We start from the raw sequence: 20,267 nt of genomic DNA, 5'->3' as shown, positions 1-20,267 counted from the left end.
GGACTTGTTTGAGATATGCGTCGCCAATAATCTTCTCACGCCCACTTTGGTCCACTAAGTTTATGATGACCTGTCAAAACATAGTTGCAAATTGCATCAACTTTACTATAATGATAAGTCTTTACTTAGATAAGTCTAAGTTAAACGAAAACTCAATCTTTGGTAGTGATATCAAAGTAATGCCAATGCTGTCTGGCATACGATTCTCACCTGCTTTTTGTAAAGGTTGAGCTGTTCGTCAAAGTGAGCAGCAAAGTAAGGAATGGTCTCCTTTTCTCCTGAAAAGATGATTATAACAACGGGAAAAAGTATATGATTGGGTCATATTCATTTTAGCTTGCCCAGTGCCCTGGGTGGGTGGAGTATGCATATTTAAGCCCATTGCATTAATCATAAAAATACATTCGGCGCACTGGACATGCTTAAAAGAATGCACCCATTATTCACAAAGCAGTATTTTGGATTGTAAATATCCCACTGACCTTTCTCCAGCCGAGGCCTGGGGTTGTAGCGGTAGCCTGCTTGGCTCCAGAAGACAGGCACCGAACCGCGGCTCTGCACAAAAGACAGTGAGTGGTTGTGCACGTGTATCAGCTGCTCTGTCTCCACAAAGTTAGCCACGTGTCCATCTGTGTCTACCCCTCTGCGTTTGTACCGCATCCCTTTGGGGAGAAGAAAACTATGATCATTAAATTCACCCTCCAATAATCATCAGAATTTAACTATGACTTAATCAAAGTGTTGCAAATAGACCCTAGCAATTTGGCCTGGGTGTCCATGACCTTTGACCTCTGCACTGTACCTGCGCGGTGGCGACTGCGGCGGGAGATGAGGGCCACGGTGAAGCGCGGGTGGATGTCGTCCACGCAGGTGAGCTCCTGGAGCGGCGTATCGGGGCTGCTCTTCTCCTCCTCTGGGCTCTCGTTGTAATTCACTACCAGCTCCTGCACCTGCACAAAGCCCTGAATGATGGGTGTCACCCAGAAGTCCACCTCTGGAACCTGCAACACAACAAGAAAGGTTCCAACTCTATACAGTGATGCTAACTTGAGATGTATAAAGATGGAATGCAGTAGTTCAGTATACAGTACCAGTCAAAAGTTGACACACCTACTCATTCAAGGGTTTTTCTTTATTTTTACTATTTTCTACATTGTAGAATAATAGTGAAGATATCAAAACTATGAAATAACACATATGGAATCATGTAGTAACCAAAAAAAAAGTGATATACAAATCTAAATATATTTTATATTTGAGATTCTTCAATGTAGCCACCCTTTGCCTTGATGACAGCTTTGAACACTCTTGGCATTATCTCAACCAGCTTCATGAGGTATGGAATGCATTTCAATGAACAGGTGTGCCTTGTTAAAAGTTAATTTGTGGAATTTCTTTCCTTAATGTGTTTGAGCCAATCAGTTGTGTTGTGACAAGGTAGGGGTGGTTTACAGAAGATAGCCCTATTTGGTAAAAGACAAAGTCCATATAATGGCAAGATCAGCTCCAATAAGCAAAGAGAAACTTGCTTGGGCCAAGAATTCTGTCCTTTGGTCTGATGATTCCAAATTTGAGACTTTTGGTTTCAACCATTGTGTCTTTGTGAGATGCAGAGTAGGTGAACAGAGGATCTCCGCATGTGTGGTTCACACCGTGACGCATGAAGAAGGAGTGATGGTGTGGGCGTGCTTTGCTGGTAACACGGTCTGGGATTTATTTAGAATTCAAGGCACACTTAACCAGCATGGATACCACAGCATTCTGCAGCTATACACCATCCCATCTCGTTTGCGCTTAGTGGGACTAAACTATCATTTGTTTTTCAACAGGACAATGACCCAAAACACACCTCCAGGCTGTGTAAGTGCTATTTGACCAAGGATAGTGATGAGTGCTGCATCAGATGACCTGGCCTCCACAATCATCCGAAGTCAACCCAACAGATGGTTTGGGTTGAGTTGGACCGCAGAGTAAAGGAAAAGCAGCCAAATGCTCAGCATATGTGGAAACTCATTCAAGACTGTTGGAAAATCATTCCTCATGAAGCTGGTTGAGAGAATGCCAAGAGTGCAAAGCTGTAATCAAGGCAAAGGGTGGCTACTTTGAAGAATCTAAAATATATTTTTATTTGTTTAACACTTTTTGGGTTCCTACATGATTCCATGTGTTATTTCATAGTTTTGATGTCTTCATTATTATTCTACAATGTAGAAAATAGTAAAAATAAAGAAAAACCTTAAGTAGGTGCTTTGGCTGGTACTGTATATTTAACATAGATTAAAAGGAGTATGATTGCTATCCGTTCAAATCACTCCAATAATACCTGCCACTAAGTGTTTCCTTGCTAGAACATTTCCATATTGTTCAGATAGGGTTCTGCAGAAGCGTTCAGTGTCACACCAGTGCACCATGACCGTCTGTACTCTTATATAGTGCATTCGGAAAATATAATTTTTCTGAATTTTGTTACGTTACAGCCTTACTCTAAAATAGATTTTTTTTTAAATTCCCCTCATCAATCTACACACAATATCTCATAACAACAAAGCAAAAAAGTTGGTTTAAAATGTTTTGATAATTTATTAAAAATAAAAAAACAGAAATATTACATTTACATAAGTATTCAGACTGTTTACTCAGTACTTTGTTAAAGCACCTTGAGCAGCGATTACAGACTCAAGTCTTCTTGGGTATGACGCTACAAGCTTGGCACACCTGTATTTCGGGAGTTTCTCCCATTCTTCTCTGCAGATCCTCTCAAGCTCTGTCAGATTGGATGGGGAGTGTCGCGGCACAGCTATTTTCAGGTCTCGCTAGAGATGTTCGATCGGGTTCAAGTCCAGGCTCTGGCCGGGCCAGTCAAGGACATTCAGAGACTTGTCCCGAAGCCACTCCTGCATTGCCTTGGCTGTGTGCTTAGGGTCATTGTCCTGTTGGAAGGTGAACCTTCGTCTGAGGTCCTGAGCACTCTGGAGCAGGTTTTCATCAAGGATCTCTCTGTACTTTTCTCCATTCATCTTTTCCTTGATCCTGACTAGTATCAAAGTCCCTGCCGCTGAAAAACATGCCCACAGCATGATGCTGCCACCACGCTTCACCGTAGGGATGGTATTGGCCAGGTGATGAGCGGTGCCTGGTTTCCTCCAGACGTGCCTCTTGGCATTCAGGCCAAAGAGTTCAATCTTGGTTTCATCAGACCAGAACATCTTGTTTCTTATGGTCTGAGTGTCCTTAAGTTGCCTTTTGGCAAACTCCAAGCGGGTTGTCATGTGCCTTTTACTGAGGAGTTGTTTCCGTTGGGCCACTCTACAATAAAGGCCTGATTTGTGGAGTGCTGCAGAGATGGTTGTCCTTCTGGAAGGGTCTCCCATCTCCACAGGGTATCTCTGGAGCTCTGTCACGGTGACCATCGGGTTCTTGGTCATCTCCCTTACCAAGGCCCTTTTCCCCCGATTGCGGTTTGGCCGGGCGAACAGCTCTAAGAAGAGTCAAACTTCTTCCATTTAAGAATGGTGGAGGCCACTGTGTTCTTGGGGGCCTTCAATGCTGCAGACATTTTTTGGTACCCTTCCCCAGATCTGTGCCTCGAAACTATCCTGTCTCGGAGCTCTATGGACAATTCCTTCGACCTCATGGTTTGGTTTTTGCTCTGACGTGCACTGTCAACTGTGGGACCTTATGTGGACAGGTGTGTGCCATTCCAAATCATGTCCAATCAATGAAATTTACCACAGGTGGACTCCAATCAAGTTGTAGAAACATCTCAAGGATGATTAATGGGAACAGGATGCACCTAAGCTCAATTTCAAGTCTCATAGCAAAGGGTCTGAATACTTATGTAAATAAGGTATTTCTGTTTAAAAAATATATAAATTTGCCAACATTTCTAAAAACCTGTTTTTGCCTTGTCATTATGGGTTATTATCCCGAAGCTAGTCCTGTGTTGAGGATTATTATTATTTTTTAAATAAGGCTGTAATGTAACAAAATGTGGAAAAAGGGAAGGGGTATGAATACTTTCCGAATGCACTGTATCTGACAATTCACAAATTAATATCTAGTCTATCCATTCCTGTCAAACAAGTCTTGAAATACATCAGTTACCTGCAGATCAATTAGCTCCTGGACCATGTGTTTGTTCCAGAAGAATCTGTCATCCACCTTGAAGAGGAAAATAACTTATCAGTCAAACACAATTACTTTATTTTAATTATTTAAGCTTGGTTAAACTTATCTTAAAAGACAGGAAATGTGTGGTAAAATACTACTGTACTTAAACCAGGCATCTCATCTGATTTAGTAAATGCGACCTTTGTGCTTTGAGTGTAGTAATAACCACTTACCTGTTTCCATTGGGGTAAGTTGGACTTTTCTGTGTCTCCCTGCCGCTGCACAGTGTTGGTGAGGTCATAAGTCATGCTGTAGTAGAAGGAATCGGAGTCCATGAATATCTTGTACAGCTCGTCGAGCAGCCGCCTCTCGAGACGTTCCTTCTCTTTGTTTTCCTTGACCTGAAAGGCAGGGGAATACTAGGTGGTGGACATGGACAGGGATGGTATTAAATTGTCAAAATAATATAGAAAAATAACTAACAAATAAACTCTAAATGAAAAAAAAACAATTAATAAAAGCAAATGTACCAATTTAAAAAATGTACAAGAGTCATGTAAGATGATAATACATGGGATATCTGAGCACAGAACTACAAATTCTATAACCTTTTTCTTAGTGGGAGCCCCAACATTGGACTTGATCTGACTCAGAGTTTTCATCAGGTACTTCGACTCATCTGGAGACGGTGCAAGCTTCTCTGGTTTGTCGATCCCAAAGTGATGCTTCTTACAAAGCTAAAAGAAAAAGGACAGACTTTCTATTCCACATTCTATCAAAATTGTACATTGTTAACATACCAGCGTCATCATCCCCTGTAGTGATGTGTAACAGGAATTTAAAAATGAACTCTGAGAAATACGCTCACTTTTATAAGCCATCTGAAGGCAGAATTTGAATAAAATTGTTCTTAACTGACTTGCCTAGTTAAATAAAGTTTAAATTAAAAATTAAAAAATGACCCTTCATTCAGATCAACTTAGGCTAATTGAGTATACCAAAGCATTCTGAATTGACCCCAACTCTATAAGACTTCCTCCTAATTTAGTTAATGATTAAAGTTTTCCAAATATATTTACAGGGAATGATAGACAATTGGGATCATACTGGTGGACATGTCTATGATTGACAGCTAATCACTATGGTGTCTTTGGGTTAATTGGTTCAGTCTCAATGTGATTGCTAGCTAATTACATCAATTCAAAGCTACTCGCTACCAACAGTCAAAAACATCCAAAACAAGTGGTTCAGAAAACTCTAAAACAACTTCACAGGGATACTGAATTCCTAACCTAGACGGGATGGAATAATAATTCTGTGGCATGGAAAGTATGTAGGGCTAGGTTCTAGAAACATACCAGAGACATGATTATCCAACACATCCCGTTTACTGGAAATGTTTCACTTACTTTCTCATGATCAGTATCATCTGTATCATCATCATGGCTCACCTGTAAGACTGGCATCTAAGCAAAATCCCGATTCCTCTGAGATCATTTGGCAAAATCACATTATTTCGGTTTCTAATTAAACAATTCTGATTAACATTGGCAATGCAGAAAAATAACACTAATGTAGTGTACCTTGGATGTTCATCTTACAATGTGATTCATTGGTGGCGACTCATCAAGGTGTCAATCAAAACAGGGCAATTGAGATACTTACTAGAAACATTGAAATGAAATCATAAAATTGAAAAACACTAAGGCTAGCCTAGATGATAGCGGCAAGCTATGGTGTTCATCTCATCATGAATGCATCCTAGATTAAAGAAAGATGCATTATGCAGAAATCTCTACACCATTTCCTGGTTGCTAAAATTCTAAGTTTGCCTAATTTGAGTTTGTGACAAAACAACCAAGTATAGTGTAGAGAAGCATTGTACCATCTATTGTATTTTCAGCTGTTTGAAGCTGGTGTACATAACCAAAGGTAAAAGATGTAAAAACAAAACTTAAGAACAGGAAGCATAGAAATAGTGCACATAGAACATATCTACCGTTTCTTTCAATGAGAATGACAGATCTATAAGACATTTCGATATGAATTTGGTCGGGTCGCCAAAAAAGCTACATATTGCAGCTTTAAAAAAGGAGACAATAGCACATCAGTGGCTACTTTAATGTGATTACAGCTGCATTTTCACACTTAAAGGCCCAGTACTACTTGAGTGCTCAGAGCTCCATTAACCTCAAAGATAAAAAGTGCCTCACAGACAGACAATCTCTCACCTCCAGCTCCAGATCCAGTGGCTCTTCCTCAGACAGAGGAATGACAGCTATCTTGGTGATCTTGTAGACTTTGTGGTCACCTGGCATCTGGCCAACCAGCGCTTTTTGGCGGATCAGTATGAGACCCAGAGGAAGATCTGCCAACAAGAAGGGGTAAGGGGTGCATCATCACAGGCACAGAATTCCACACATTCCATAAGGTGCGACTTCTAGGGATGGGCGGTATCCAGACTTTCATATTGTCATATCATCCTTCTCTCACAGGGATTTACGGTATTACCGGTTTAGTACACAAGGGTGCGCCAACCCCCCCCCCCCCCCCCAAAAAAAAAGCCCACTGGGCGTTTATTACCAGAATGCTAACAAAATTAGCACAAGTAATAGCGAATTTCCATGGAGGCTGCTAGCTAAATATGCTAACGAGCGTAAACTAAAATAAACAAATTGCAATGACAGGCAATCCAAATCATAAAGTTATACATATATAGGTAGGAGCTACCTATTGTCAATTTTGGTGAGTTTGGACATTTACAAGCGAATGTGAACGAGAGACATTGTGCAAAATAATTACGTTTTGAGGCATGCTTATCTGAAGAAAAAACAGTACTGGCTCTGTAGCAGCATATGTACGTACAGGCTGTGTCTGTGTGAAGTCGCTAGGGCAACGGGCCTGCTCAGAGAACATGGGGGAGTAGCAAACAGGCAGAGTATGGAGAGGAGAAAAAAACAAGAAAATGAAGATAGCAGTGGCAACTGTACAGATAACTCATCCAAAGGGCTTTGACTTTTCAAACATGGCAGAAAGCTAACACAATATGATGCCCCGTCATTAACTGAGCCACTTAGTTAACTAGCAAGTTAAACTTAGGGGTTGCATTAACACAGAATTCAGTGTTTTTCAAGCAAAAAAAAGATAAAAACACAAATATTCTATCAGCAGACAGTGCTCTGACTAATGTGTAGCTACTTTTCTCCTGTGCTTTTCTCAGTGTAGCCAACCTACTTCTCTCCGGTAAAATGAAAGATTAACCTTAACCAAAAAATTAGGAAATGGAGCTACATTCTTTCTATGATAAACATTAGAAATATGACAGCCATGCATCGTTTCAACCTGGTCTCAGAGCATTTCATATTATTCTGTATGTAAATCCGAGACACTCGTATGGTTACATAAGACAGACGGTTAGTTAAGGCAAAAACGAAAGTCGAGATGGATGGATGGGCGTGTAACGTGAACGTCTAGCAGCCCAAAGGTTGCGAGTTTGAATCTCATCACGGACAACTTTAGCAACTTTTGAACTACTTACTACTTTTTAGCTACTTTGCAACTACTTAGTATGTTAGCTAACCATTCCCTTAACATAACTCCTTGCCTAGCTAACATTTAACGAGCTAGCTAACGTTAGTCACCTAGCTAGAATTTAACATATTATACGTTTTGCAAATTCGTAACATATTGTAATTTTTGCAAATTCATAACATACAATACGAATTGTAATTCATATCATACGAAATGGGTGATGGCCATCTACAAATTAATACATACAGTTGAAGTCGAAAGTTTACATACACATAGGTTGGAGTCATTAAAGCTAGTTTTTCAACCACTCCACAAATTTCTTATTACTTGTAACATATCATACTGAATGGAGTGTCCCGGATTTACGTACAGAATAATACAAAATGCTCTGAGACCAGGCTGATCTATTTTGCAAAAAACCACACATTTACTTGTGTGGCTGCCAATCAAATAGCTTGCACTTCTGTTGTCATCTAATGCTATTTTCTGCCTAATGTGTTGCACTAAATGTATTTTCCGTGAAGGAAAACTATAGTTGCACGTGCCCGTCCCTGATCACTCAGAAGAACAACTGAAACTCAGAAGAAAAACACTTGACCTTCAATATAAAACGTGACCCCAGTCAATACACAGCTGAACTCAACCTGCTCTCGCTTTCTCTCGTTGTGCGATTTACAAACAAACAAACAAACATGTGACTGGCTCAACTGTTCTGGGGAACTACGGTGAGCTTCACAATGTAAAATAATGGAACAGGTGAAATGAAGAACGCGATCTGCTTCATCTCCTAACATATTGCACAAGTTGACTTAAGGTATTTACTTAATGCAGCTACAAATATTAACATGGTATTGGAAAAACCATCCCATGGCCATTTCCAAACGGCCATATATGGTACATAAACTGCCCAAGCCTAGTGACTTAATCACCTTTTCTCTCTCTCACTGTCTGTCTGTGGTGAAACACAGCATCTGGCTAAGCGAACTGAAATTTCACGCATTCAAATTCTCTTGTAAAACCAATGTATTATTCATTGACTACAGCTCTGCTTTCAACACCATAGTGACCTCAAAGCTCATCACTAAGCTAAGAACCCTGGGACTAAACACCTCCCTCTGCAACTGGATCCAGGACTTCCTGACAGGCCGCCCCCAGGTGGTAAGGGTAGCTAACAACACATCCGCCACACTGATCCTCAACACGGGGGCCCCTCAGAGGTGCGTGCTCAGTCCCATCCTTTACTCCCTGTTCACTCATGACTGCACAGCCAGGCACGACTTCAACACCATCATTAAGTTTGCATACGACAACAGTGGTAGGCCTAATCACCGACAACGATAAGACAGCCTATAGGGAGGAGGTCAGAGACCTGACCGTGTGGTGCAAGGACAACAACCTCTTCGTCAACATGATCAAGACAAAGGAGATGATTGTGGACTACAGGAAAAGGAGGACCGAGCACGCCCCCATTCTCATCAACGGGGCTGCAGTGGAGCAGGTTGAGAGCTTCAAGTTCCTTGGCATCCACATCACCAACAAACTAACATGGTCCAAGCACACCAAGACAGTCGTGAAGAGGGCACGACAAAACCTATTAACCCTCAGGAGACTGAAAAGATTTGGCATGGGTCCTCAGACCCTCAAAACTTTTTACAGCTGCACCGTCGAGAGCATCCTGACGGGTTGCATCACTGCCTAGTATGGCAACTGCTCAGCCTCCGACCGCAAGGCACTACCGAGGGTAGTGCGTACAGCCCAGTACATCACTGGGGCCAAGCTTCCTGCCATCCAGGACCTCTATACCATGCGGTGTCAGAGGAAGGCCCAAAAAATGTCAAAGACTCCAGACACCCTAGTCATAGACTGTTCTCTCTGCTACACACACGGCAAGCTGTACCGGAGCACCAAGTCTAGGTCCAAGAGGCTTCTAAACAGCTTCTACCCCAAGCCATAAGACTCCTGAACATCTAATCAAATGGCTACCCAGACTATGTGCATATAGATGTGTAAAGACAGTTGGACAAGACGTGGTAGGTAACTAGCTTGTTAATTGTTTACAAACAAATTAGTGAACGTGCTAGAAAGCTAAACAGCAACCTAGCTAACTAGTTGACTGCTGTAGCTAGCCAAAAAGGACTTGTTTTGAAAGTTGGATCATGTTATCCTTTGAGAGTTTAAAAAAAGTGTTCTTACACTATGATTTTGAACATTCAAAGCAACAGGAACATTTCCATGGCAGGCATTGTCACCTTAGCTTGCTACATAACTTTGAGTGATAGGAAGCATGAGCACCACAAATCAGTCTACACCACTGCGCACACACCCGCCGTTACTATAGCCATATCAGCAAATGACTGCTTTCTGAACACACACAAATCCAATTTGGTCACTTGTAACTTACTGTTTAGACAGTCAGTATTCCAAAACTGATTTGAGCGTTAAGGCCTGCAGTGTGAACATAGCTTTAGAGACCAACACAAAGTTTCAAAACATTTAATCAATTAAAGCATGTTTTCATCAGTTCATATTTTCAGTACTGTCATGGTTTTGACCCAATTACATAAATAAACCATGTGAATATAAAACATACCAAATAACACAACAGAAACAAAAGGCACAGGAGATGGTGCAGCCCAACGTATCAGACTCCATTACCCCATGCTCCTGGAAACAACCATACCTCTGGCCACACCTCACAAGTGTGACTAATTGCTCATCACCTCCCCCAAGACATTTCATTGGTTAATTGTGTTCACCTGTATTGTATTTAAAAAGGGTAGGTGGCATAAACTGAACCACATGTAACATATGGAATTGCTTTAGTATACGCATCAAAAGTCCCAATGCAAAGTAACACCTCACTTATCTATCTTTTGAGTTATTACATAAAACTGAAGTCAATTGGAAAATGTTTTTCCATGGGGTGATGTAATATGGAGGCCAGCCTATTCCCTATCATGTAGCTTACAACAGAAATAACTTAAAATGTATAACTTCAAATTAAACCAAATCATTTGCACTCATGACTACTGGTGTCAATAGCATTTTCAGCCAACTTACAAGTAAATACTTTATGAATTGATTGTTATAAATCAACTTGCAAGGTTGCTAGCCAACTAGCCTGTTAACGTTACATTAGTGCTACATGAGTTAGCCAGTTGCTATCAACAACTAGCTTACGGCTACATTAAAGTAAACCAAAGTTTTGGAAATAAATAATACCATATTTCAAAGACCTTTAATACTGTTGATCACTCACTGCTAATTCAGAGGCTGTCCTTTAAGGCTGCATGTAACTGGTTTAAACATTACTTATCATAATTCAATGTGTATCTACAGATAGTGTCAAATCAGGTTCTACAGGGGTCAATTCTAGGTCCTGTACTTTTTACATTAACAATACTGACTGTGAAAAAAAAAAGTCCTGCACTTGTATGCCGATGATACTGTAGTGTATGCTATTGCACCCACGGTTGACCAGGCTCTATCTTAACTACAATCTGCCTTCATTGTATTACAGAAAAACTTTATTGACCTCAAATTGGTATTGAATGCAGGTAAAACCTTGTATGTTGGTCTCACATAAACATAACTCTGATGATTTAAACATACGTACTTTGGATGGTGTCAATATTGATAGTGTCCCTGCTTACAAATATCTGGGCATCTTTTAAAAAGCATATTGATGGGTTAGTTAAGAAGCTGAGAATAAAAAAAACTGGCTTCTTCTATAGAAATAGGTCCTGCCTCTCACTAAATAGCAGATTATTCAGTCGAGGTTCCTATCAGTCCTAGACTATGGCGATATGAATGCAGCTGCCACTTCATTAAAGACGTTCGATGCAGTTCATCATCAATGCACTGTGCTTTATTACGGGCGACAGTTTTAATACTCATCACGGCATTCTTTACCAAAATGTTGGTTGGCCCTCTGATGTCATGTAGGTCAAATCAAAATGAAATAACATTTTATTTGTCGCATACACATATTTAGCGATGTTGTTGTGGGTGTAGGGAAATGCGCATGTTCCTAGCTCCAACAGTGCAGGAATATCTAACTATAGACACATCTAAAAAGTTAAATAATGGAATTAAGAAATTAAGAAATATTAGGTTGAGAAATGTAGGAGTCCAGAGTATAAATATATTTATAAAACTGTGTGGTTCGAGCCCTTAATGCGGATTCGCTGAAAGCCGTGGTATGTCAGACCGTATACCACAGGCATGAATAAACATGTATTTTTACGTTGGTAACCAGTCTATAATAGCAATAAGGCATCTAGGAGGTTTGTGGTATTTGGCCAATATATACTATATATACACACACACACAATGTGGACACCCCTTCAAATTTGTGGATTCGGCTATTTCAGGCACATCCATTGCTGACAGGTGTATAAATCGAGCACACAGCCATGCAATCTCCATAGACAAACATTGGCAGTAGAATGGCCTTACTGAAGAGCTCAGTGACTTTTGATGTGGCACTGTCAAAGGATGCCACCTTTGCAACACGTCACTCCGTAAAATTTCTGCAAGTGCTGTTATTGTGAATTATGCAACGGCTGGGTCTAATCCTGAATGCTGATTGGTTAAAAGCGCATTCCAGCCGGTGTTAATTCCACAAGTTACCACCGGCTGGAATCTATGACGTTAAAAATGCCTATTTACTCTGTTCCATCTGACTGCGCAATCCACTGTCTCATCAGCCCATCATCAGACTAACATTTAGTTTAACAGTGGAGATTTGTATAAACCTTGCCTTCTGTCTCTAACATTTGCAACATTGTTTCAACATTCAAGTTCGATCTCCAGCTGTGCCATAGTAATGAACATGTCAGGAGTTGGTACAAGACAGACAGGCAGGCGGCAGCTTTTCTCAGCCAGTCCAAATCATGAATCAGCATAGTTTTGTATATATCCATAAAAATTATCAATAGAAAACAGGTAAAATTAAACGAAGTGCAGCTAGTCTACCGTCTTTCCAGCTTCAGCTTGAAGTGATTGTGTTAGTTGTGTTGTTGGCTAGCTGCTCTGAACAACAGTGTCCTGACAAGAGCACATATTCTATACCAGGCGAAATCGTGCATCATTAGCTTATTGTTATGGATGTATCCAAATTAAATGTAACTAGAAAATAGCTTAAACGCAAATGCAGCTATTTTGCGGTTATTCTGGCTGCACTTTTTGACGTGACTGTAAGCTAGCCGTAGTTGGCTAGCTAGCAAGCAAAGGATAAGAATGTTGCCAGCCAGTATGGCAATGGAACATTTAGAATGAACAACTGGGTCACGTCCATAGATACAGAACAAAAAGACTGAACGACTGGCAACCGAACCGATAGAATGAACGACCAGCCAGCCTGGGTAGCAACCCTAGATTTGTAGGGACTATATATTGTGGAAGGATGTAAATATTGTGGAAAATAGGTAAATCATTATTTGAAAATGTTGGTAACCCGCTATATGAAAGTGATAATGCCCTTGAAGCCGGTGTTTGGAGGATATATTGGCACGGTTCGTCTCAGGCCTAACACCCGTGCCAATGTATCCTCCAAACACTGGCAACAACAGCTCAGCCGCGAAGTGGTAGACCACACAAGCTCATAGAACAGGAGCGCTGAGTGCTGAAGTGCGTAAAAGTCTTCTGTCGTTGGTTGCAACACTTACTACCAAGTTCAAAACTGCCTCTGGAAGCAACATCAGCACAAGAATTGTTCGTCAGGAGTTTAATGAAATGGGTTTCCATGGCCGAGCAGCTGCACACAAGCCTAAGATAACCATGCACAATGCTAAGCATCGGCTGGAGTGGTTTAAAGCGCACCGACATTGGACTGTGGAGCAGTGGAAACGCTACTGGCCCGAATGCATTGTGCCAACTGTAAAGTTTGGTGGTGGAGGAATAATGGTCTGGAGCGGTTTTTTATAGGTTCGGGCTGGGCCCCTTAGTTTCAGTTGGATTCTAGCTTGAAATATACTTATTCATGTTATCATACTAGAAGTTAGTGATTACTTTACATGTATAAGGAAAGTATGTTGGGGTCAATGAAGGGTGGATATGAACTTGAAGTATGAAAAGTTACTGAGTGAGACGAGGTGAAGTGCAGAAAGTTCATATTCTGTTCAAACGTGTTTTTGTTGAATATCAATGTTCCAAAGGAGGGAGGAGGGCAACAGTCTAGTTTCAGTTCCTGATAAGGCAGGCCAGCTGCGGAACTAGGGAGGGAGGATTTTGGCTCGAAACCTCTGGGAGGTGGGCCAGAGGGACCCACCCCAACGACCCTCCTACTAGTCTTATCTCAAATGCATACACTTCCATGCCTATGAAGGGTCTAGCATCAGGCAGGGCCATGACTACATCAGTGAGAGAAACCAATGAAGTTCCTGCATAACGACAGATGTATTGGCTGTCTAGAAGTGTACGGAGTTGACCCCGCCTAGCAGGAGGTTATAAATATATATCCTTGTGTAATCATACCTTGTCTTTGCAGCTGTATGACCCATGGGGGGAATAAACTTGGTTTGAGATTTTTCTAGTCATCCATTAGAGTTTTTACTCTGTTTGTTCAGAACCTAACACAGTGAAGGACAATCTTAACACTACAGCATACAATGATGTTCTAGACGATTCTGTGCTTCCAACTTTGTAGCAACAGTTTGGGGAAGGCCGTTTCCTGTTTCAGCATGACAATACCCCCGTGCACAGAACGAGGCCCATACAGAAATGGTTTGTCGAGATCGGTGTGGAAGAACTTGACTGGCCTTCAGAGTCCTGACCTCAACCCCATTGAACACCTTTGGGATGAATTGGAACAACGACTGCGAGCCAGTGCCTGACCTCACTAATGCTCTTGTGGCTGAATGGAAGAAAGTCCCCGCAGCAATGTTCCAACATCTAGTGAAAAGCCTTCCCAGAATAGTGGAGGCTGTTATAGCAGCAAAGGTGGGACCAACTCCATATTAATGCCCATGATTTTGTAATGGGATGTTCAACGAGCAGGTGTCCACATACTTTTGACCTTGTAGTGTACATAAGTGCAATACATCCGGCAGAAAATAGTTGAACAGACTTGCAAAGCTATTTGGCTAGCAGCCACACAACTACATTAGCTTACAATGAAAAAGCAAGGTATTTTTTGGCAAAAATTAAGAATTGCCATCATATTGTTTCATACGTAGATCATGGAAAGAATGTAGCTACATTCCTTAATGTTTTGTTTTAAGTTAATCTTGCCTTTTAACTTGCTACCGGAGGAAAGTACCGGGGGAAAAGTAGCCTACGCATCAGTCAGAGCGCTGTCTGGTGATTCAATGACCTGAGCAAATATATTTCATCTGAGTGGAAAAGTGCAACAAACAAATCTTTTACATTCATGATTTGGAGCAAACACTGACTGAAGCTGAGCAGAATTTACAATAAGAAGCATTTTAGATCTGCGTTCACAAAACGCAGCAAGATAGTTATTTTCTTTTCGGTGTGAAAAATGCAGAATCCAGCGTTAAACATGACCCGTGGCCTAGGGTAACCAATTCTAAATGGCACTAGCAGTTTGCAAAGTAGCTTAGGCAGAAAATAGATGGGACGCAATTATTCTGAAACTGCAGATCGTTGTTAGAACACTTATTTTCCTACTTCAATCAACCAGTCCATTTTGGATTTGTGATAAACTGTCGTCATTTAGCTTGTGTATCCAATCATTTAGATACCTTTTAATATGACTTTGTTTGCCTTGTGTGCGCACTGCGTGTGTGGAGGGAGCGGTCGCAACGCAACTGCGTGAATGAGACAAGGAGGGGAAAGGGAATTTAGGGAGAAAAACGATGTGATGCTTGGCTTATTTTTTGTGGTGACCCGCAAATTATATGTACAAATGGAATACTAGAGTCAAAGCAAATTAATGTTGTCACAAAGCACATTCTGGCGAATACAGATTTTAATTTTTTTAATCTCTGGTTAAAGATCGAGCTTTGACGTCTGTTTGAGTACTCATGCCCATCCCTATTTGGTGCTGTGCAAAGGCCAGAACCCAGACTGGAAAACATTTTACAACTGATTAGATGATAGATGCGATTGAAGCTGGTTGCAAACACTTCCCCCTGTACTTTTGATAGGAGAGGTTGGAGATGAGTTTGTAGTTGGATAGAAAGTCACGGTTGTGTTTCTCAGTAAGGAAGACTGCAGCTGTTTTGAAGATCGATGGTACCTCTCCAGTCAGCCAATAAGTCAGTACTTGTAGCACAAGGCCTACACCATTTCACTTACCTGTATGAAGTTGTATTTTCCCGATGAGACCCTCAACCAGGCCCAAACACACTGGGTTCCAAGCTAACAGAAGGTCTGTTGCTGTAATAAAAAGAGAGAAGAGACAAATCAGAGAAAATAAGACTTGTGGAGTGGACACAAAGTAAAAACATTTAAGAAAATAGAAATTAAGTTATTTCATGATAAACAGCACATGCATATAAGCCTATTTTCCAAACAGAGCACCAAATTGATGGATTGTATGCCATCCCAATAATATTTACATTGTGGACCATTTGCTGCACTTTCCATGCAAGGTTTGGACTGAGGGTTTCTGATTATACTGTTAGGGATCATCATGGAGCATTACATGATGCACTCAGTAGCTAGATACTACTGTCTGCAACCAAGTTCAGAAGTATTTAATGCATCCAGTGCTTAACGCATCAAGAGATTCTTCTCACAGTTCAAATAGACAAGTGTTATCACTTGGGTAGAATACATGTAGAGCTGAAGTATTCAACTCTTACCCTACGAGGTCCGGAGCCTGCTGGTTCTTTTCTACTTGATAATTAATTGCACCCGCCTGGTGTCCCATGTCTAAATCAGTCCCCGATTAGAGGGGAACAATGAAAAAACACAGTGTAACTGGTTTGAGGTCCAGAGTTGAGTTTGAGGGATGTAAAGAATACATGATGACAATTTATTTGACTGAAGCAGAGGTACAAAAAACAATGTTTCTGGCAACACTTTTTATGGCAAAACCATCATCGATAGAGTTTAGAATGAGAAAAAAACACATGGAACTTTTTCAGGATGTGACATCATTACACTTTTTTATTCAACAAGTGAATGGAAACCTAGCTAATGTCAGTTTTCATTCTTAAAAAATTGTGTAGTAACATGACTGAGGCATGACTACATCACTGCCAAATTACTACATCACAACTAGCTAACGGATGCTGATAACTAAAACAACTTTTGTATAACAGAAAACTAGACATCAAGGGTATGTCAAGCAGTTGAAGAGTTGAGTCATGAATGAGTGACAAAGAGGGTGGAGATTGGAGTACATCTAGGTAGCTGAGACAATAACCCTTCCTGTTCCACGGAGCCGGAAAACTCTGTACCGACCTCAGCGCTGGAGCCCGGGCAGGGAGGTGGAAAATAGAGGCTGCCTCTATATACACACACATCTCTCTGTTTGTCCATGATACAAACTCAACCATAGATTTGTTCAGAAATGTGAAATAATGTGGAAATTCCTGTCAGTGCTAGTGTCAACAAGCCCAATGAGGAATGGAAACCCTTTTCCAATTAAATAATGGAAGAGCAGTGCAACCCAAACCTGTTCAGGCTGGTTGCACACTCATGTGACCTCAGCTAGCCCACAGTGTAGTCATTTACATCCATACAGTGGCTGCTCCCTCTCAACAGCTTTTTGGTTACTACAGAAAGGCAAGGTTCATCGGCTCAGCTGCTGGCTTTGCCGTGAATTGTCCCGGCTTAGCTCGCCACCCTGTCACAGAGAAGGGGGAGGTGTTTTGGCAAGACACTGGGGTGCAGGTCAGACAGGAGCTAACGATCTAGCCTAAGGTAGCTACAGATTGTTACACCAGATAATTTGATTTAACCAAAGATTTTTGGTATCCATTACTGGGACTTACAAGGTGCGGTGCGTTTGAATTTAGAAAATGCTCTGTTATTATAATTATTTGTTCTCCATTAAGTAATCCAACAATGTGTATGCCGCCATCTTGTCTATTTAAAATCTTCTCTCATTCATCGAGACAGGTGTCATTATGACATTTGGTACTTTGGGGTGGACCCATCTGTCTCAATCTGGCCTAAGTATGCTTGTTTCCCAAAAAGCAGAACAAGTCAAGCAAGGTAGTGTGTTGTAGCAGAGAGCCGGTAACTAGTCTGTAAATATGTGGAATTCAGTTTAAGGAAATAAGGAACCACAACAGATGCTTGAGTGGCATTTCAGGAAATGAACAGTTAACCATGTAGCCAAAGGAATCCAATAAAGCAAGCTCATGTAAGAAGAAAAATGGATGGAGGATGCAGGAATTATGAACCCTAATAACTTTTGTTAAATACAAAACAATTTAAAGACAATTAAACATGTAAACATATGGAGCAATGTCATCGTCTGTTTTCTGGCTCATTGCTAGAATGGAACCCTGCTACATAATTTGTACTGTGCCCCTCGAGCATCGCAGTCTGTTTATTTCAAATATCACTATCAGGTCAACTGGGCAGTGCCACACTGGACATGAAAGTATGGTAATAATACACATTTAATAGCTTGGCAGTTAACATTAGGATGTTTGTTTAGATAGCTAAATAGTTGGGAAGAAATTATATTATTGCAACCAAAAATGGAATGGCTCTCGAATTTTAGTAAGGTGCGCTGTTGGATCCACAGCGTCCTATATAGTTGTCATTGTCAACGTGTAAAACAATACTTGCTTGGATAATGAACACATAGCTAAGACAACAGGAAATACTCATGCCATGGGCTTGACGTCATTGTAGCTAGCCATTTAGTTATGGGTTTGTTGTCCGAGCTTACTGATGTAACGTTAGCTAGCTAATTGATGGCTATGAGAAACTGAATTTAAAAATGACAAATGTATTTTGCATACCAGGTCTGGCGTTCATGGTCCCATCTATTCGGCTACACCAAAGAGCATGATCGCCACTCTGGAGAATATAATGGTCTTTGGCTTGAAACAGCTCCATTTTATCGGTGTACAGTATGTCAAACCATGTAAATATGTCTGTGGTCCAAACCGGTTAGCTAGCTATAGCTAGCACGACTATCTAAACGTTAATGTTACTGACAGGGCGTTGCCCTGGCAAGTTAGCTAACGTTTGCTTTGCTTATTTTAAATCTTCTTTCTTAGTTCAAAAAGTAGACATAATAAGACACCTATTCAATGTGTGAAAATGTAGCTGGTTATTCATTTCCAGTTGAAAGACCGACCGACTGACTGTCGATTTCCTGCAGAAACAATCACACGTGACTTCTTCGGTGGATGTTTAATCGTGGTTGGCAACCAACTTTAATGTGCATTACCGCCACCAATTGGATTGGAGTGTGGACCAAAGACATGGAGTCCTGGATCAGAGAGATAGTGGGGGATACATTGAATGCTTGAATGAGACTTGAATGACATGGGCAGAGCATATTAACAGAGTAGTTGTCAAAGGAAAGAAAATATTGAATGTGATGCGTCTCCTGTCAGGAATGGAGTGGGGGGGCAGATAGAATGGTGTTAAATGTTAAGGTCATCACTGGATAATGGAAGTGTAGCATATGGATCAGCAGCTCAGACATATTTTAAAAAGCAAGATGTAATCTATGCCCAAGCCCTAAGAATATGTTGTGGAGCACTCAGGAGCTCCCCGGTGGCAGCAATGCAGGTAGAGTTGGGAGAGATGCCGTTAACATTAAGAAGACAACTGTCATATTCATATGTGTAAACATACTGAATTACAATTGGATGCATTTTACCGCCATATCATACTGTGCTATGATTGGTTAAGACCACCCAAATGGTTAGGTCATGGTCAGTTTGATCCTGGTTGGCGATACGTGAACATGCCAGTTATAGCTAGCTAATAAATAGCTACGTTAAGAAATATCCTGTAGTACTGCATTTTATTATTTTGTACAAAGTGTGCAAAACAAGACAACAACAGCTAACCATGACATATTGGGTAAATCTAAAAGGACATAAGGTTGCACATCCTACGAAAAAAGGTACTCCTAGAGTGCTGGAAACACGAACGAAATCTGAATACAAGTTTTGGGTAGATAGGCAATGGCATGGCGAGATAGATGGGGTTGTTTGTGGAGGGAGTTTAGCCCCTCTGTTGTTCTTCCTGCTATCCCACCTTGGTTTCTCCCTCAGCCAGTGATATATCTAGGGTTGCCTGAGCGGGTAAGAGCTGTTGAGGAAGGAGTAGATTCAGTTGTAAGTGAACATTTAAGGACACAATTCTATGCTGTTTTGAATGTATTCACAAATAGATCAGGGGAGGACAGGTGCAGCTTTTAGTGTTCCTGAGTTTAAGGTGGCTTTGACAAAAAGAGCAACGGATCATTTTATATGTTTACACAATGGAGTTGGTGGCCATACTATTGGCTGCAGAGTGGGTGGAGGAGGTGAAACCAGACAGGGTAGTCATCTGCTCTGACTCCTGTGCAGCAGTGATGAGCTTAAATGAATTTGTGTCTCGGAGCAGACAGGATGTATTGTATGAGGTTTTGCAGTGAATGTATATAGTGAGACAGATTGGGGTATTTGTGGGAGTAGAGGGTAATGAGAAGATGGAAGTTCTAGCCAAGCAGGCTCTTAAACATCCTAATGTTG

The 20,267-nt window shown here is 41.0% G+C and overlaps 1 protein-coding gene across 1 annotated transcript; it reads right to left on the bottom strand.

The window, feature by feature from the left end:
- Positions 1 to 332: 332 nt before the first annotated feature.
- On the bottom strand, positions 333 to 19,414 carry LOC120045843 (phosphatidylinositide phosphatase SAC2-like). The gene is made up of 9 exons (XM_038990777.1): positions 18,534 to 19,414; positions 15,904 to 15,984; positions 6,342 to 6,478; positions 4,719 to 4,847; positions 4,344 to 4,511; positions 4,105 to 4,161; positions 803 to 1,001; positions 483 to 662; positions 333 to 349 (listed from the first exon to the last, which is right to left on the bottom strand). Exons 1-9 carry the CDS (start codon positions 18,628 to 18,630, stop codon positions 333 to 335), a joined length of 1,065 nt encoding a protein of 354 aa, XP_038846705.1. The 5' UTR covers positions 18,631 to 19,414.
- Between the last annotated feature and the right edge of the window lie 853 nt (positions 19,415 to 20,267).

This window comes from Salvelinus namaycush, chromosome 4 (assembly GCF_016432855.1).
Source record: "Salvelinus namaycush isolate Seneca chromosome 4, SaNama_1.0, whole genome shotgun sequence".
Lineage (NCBI taxonomy): Eukaryota > Metazoa > Chordata > Actinopteri > Salmoniformes > Salmonidae > Salvelinus > Salvelinus namaycush.
Note: the sequence above shows the minus strand (reverse complement) of the source record. Positions and strands in the feature narration are given on the sequence as shown.

What these genes read in the sequence shown, in the direction of transcription:
- LOC120045843 (XM_038990777.1), bottom strand. Translation starts at nt 18,630, where the DNA reads ATGGAGCTGTTTCAAGCCAAAGACCATTATATTCTCCAGAGTGGCGAT. An exon ending in GACCATGAACGCCAGACCTG is followed by an intron (nt 15,985 to 18,533) that starts GTATGCAAAATA and finishes TTTTTATTACAG; the next exon opens with CAACAGACCTTCTGTTAGCT. An exon ending in CACTGGATCTGGAGCTGGAG is followed by an intron (nt 4,848 to 6,341) that starts GTGAGAGATTGT and finishes TTTTTCTTTTAG; the next exon opens with CTTTGTAAGAAGCATCACTT.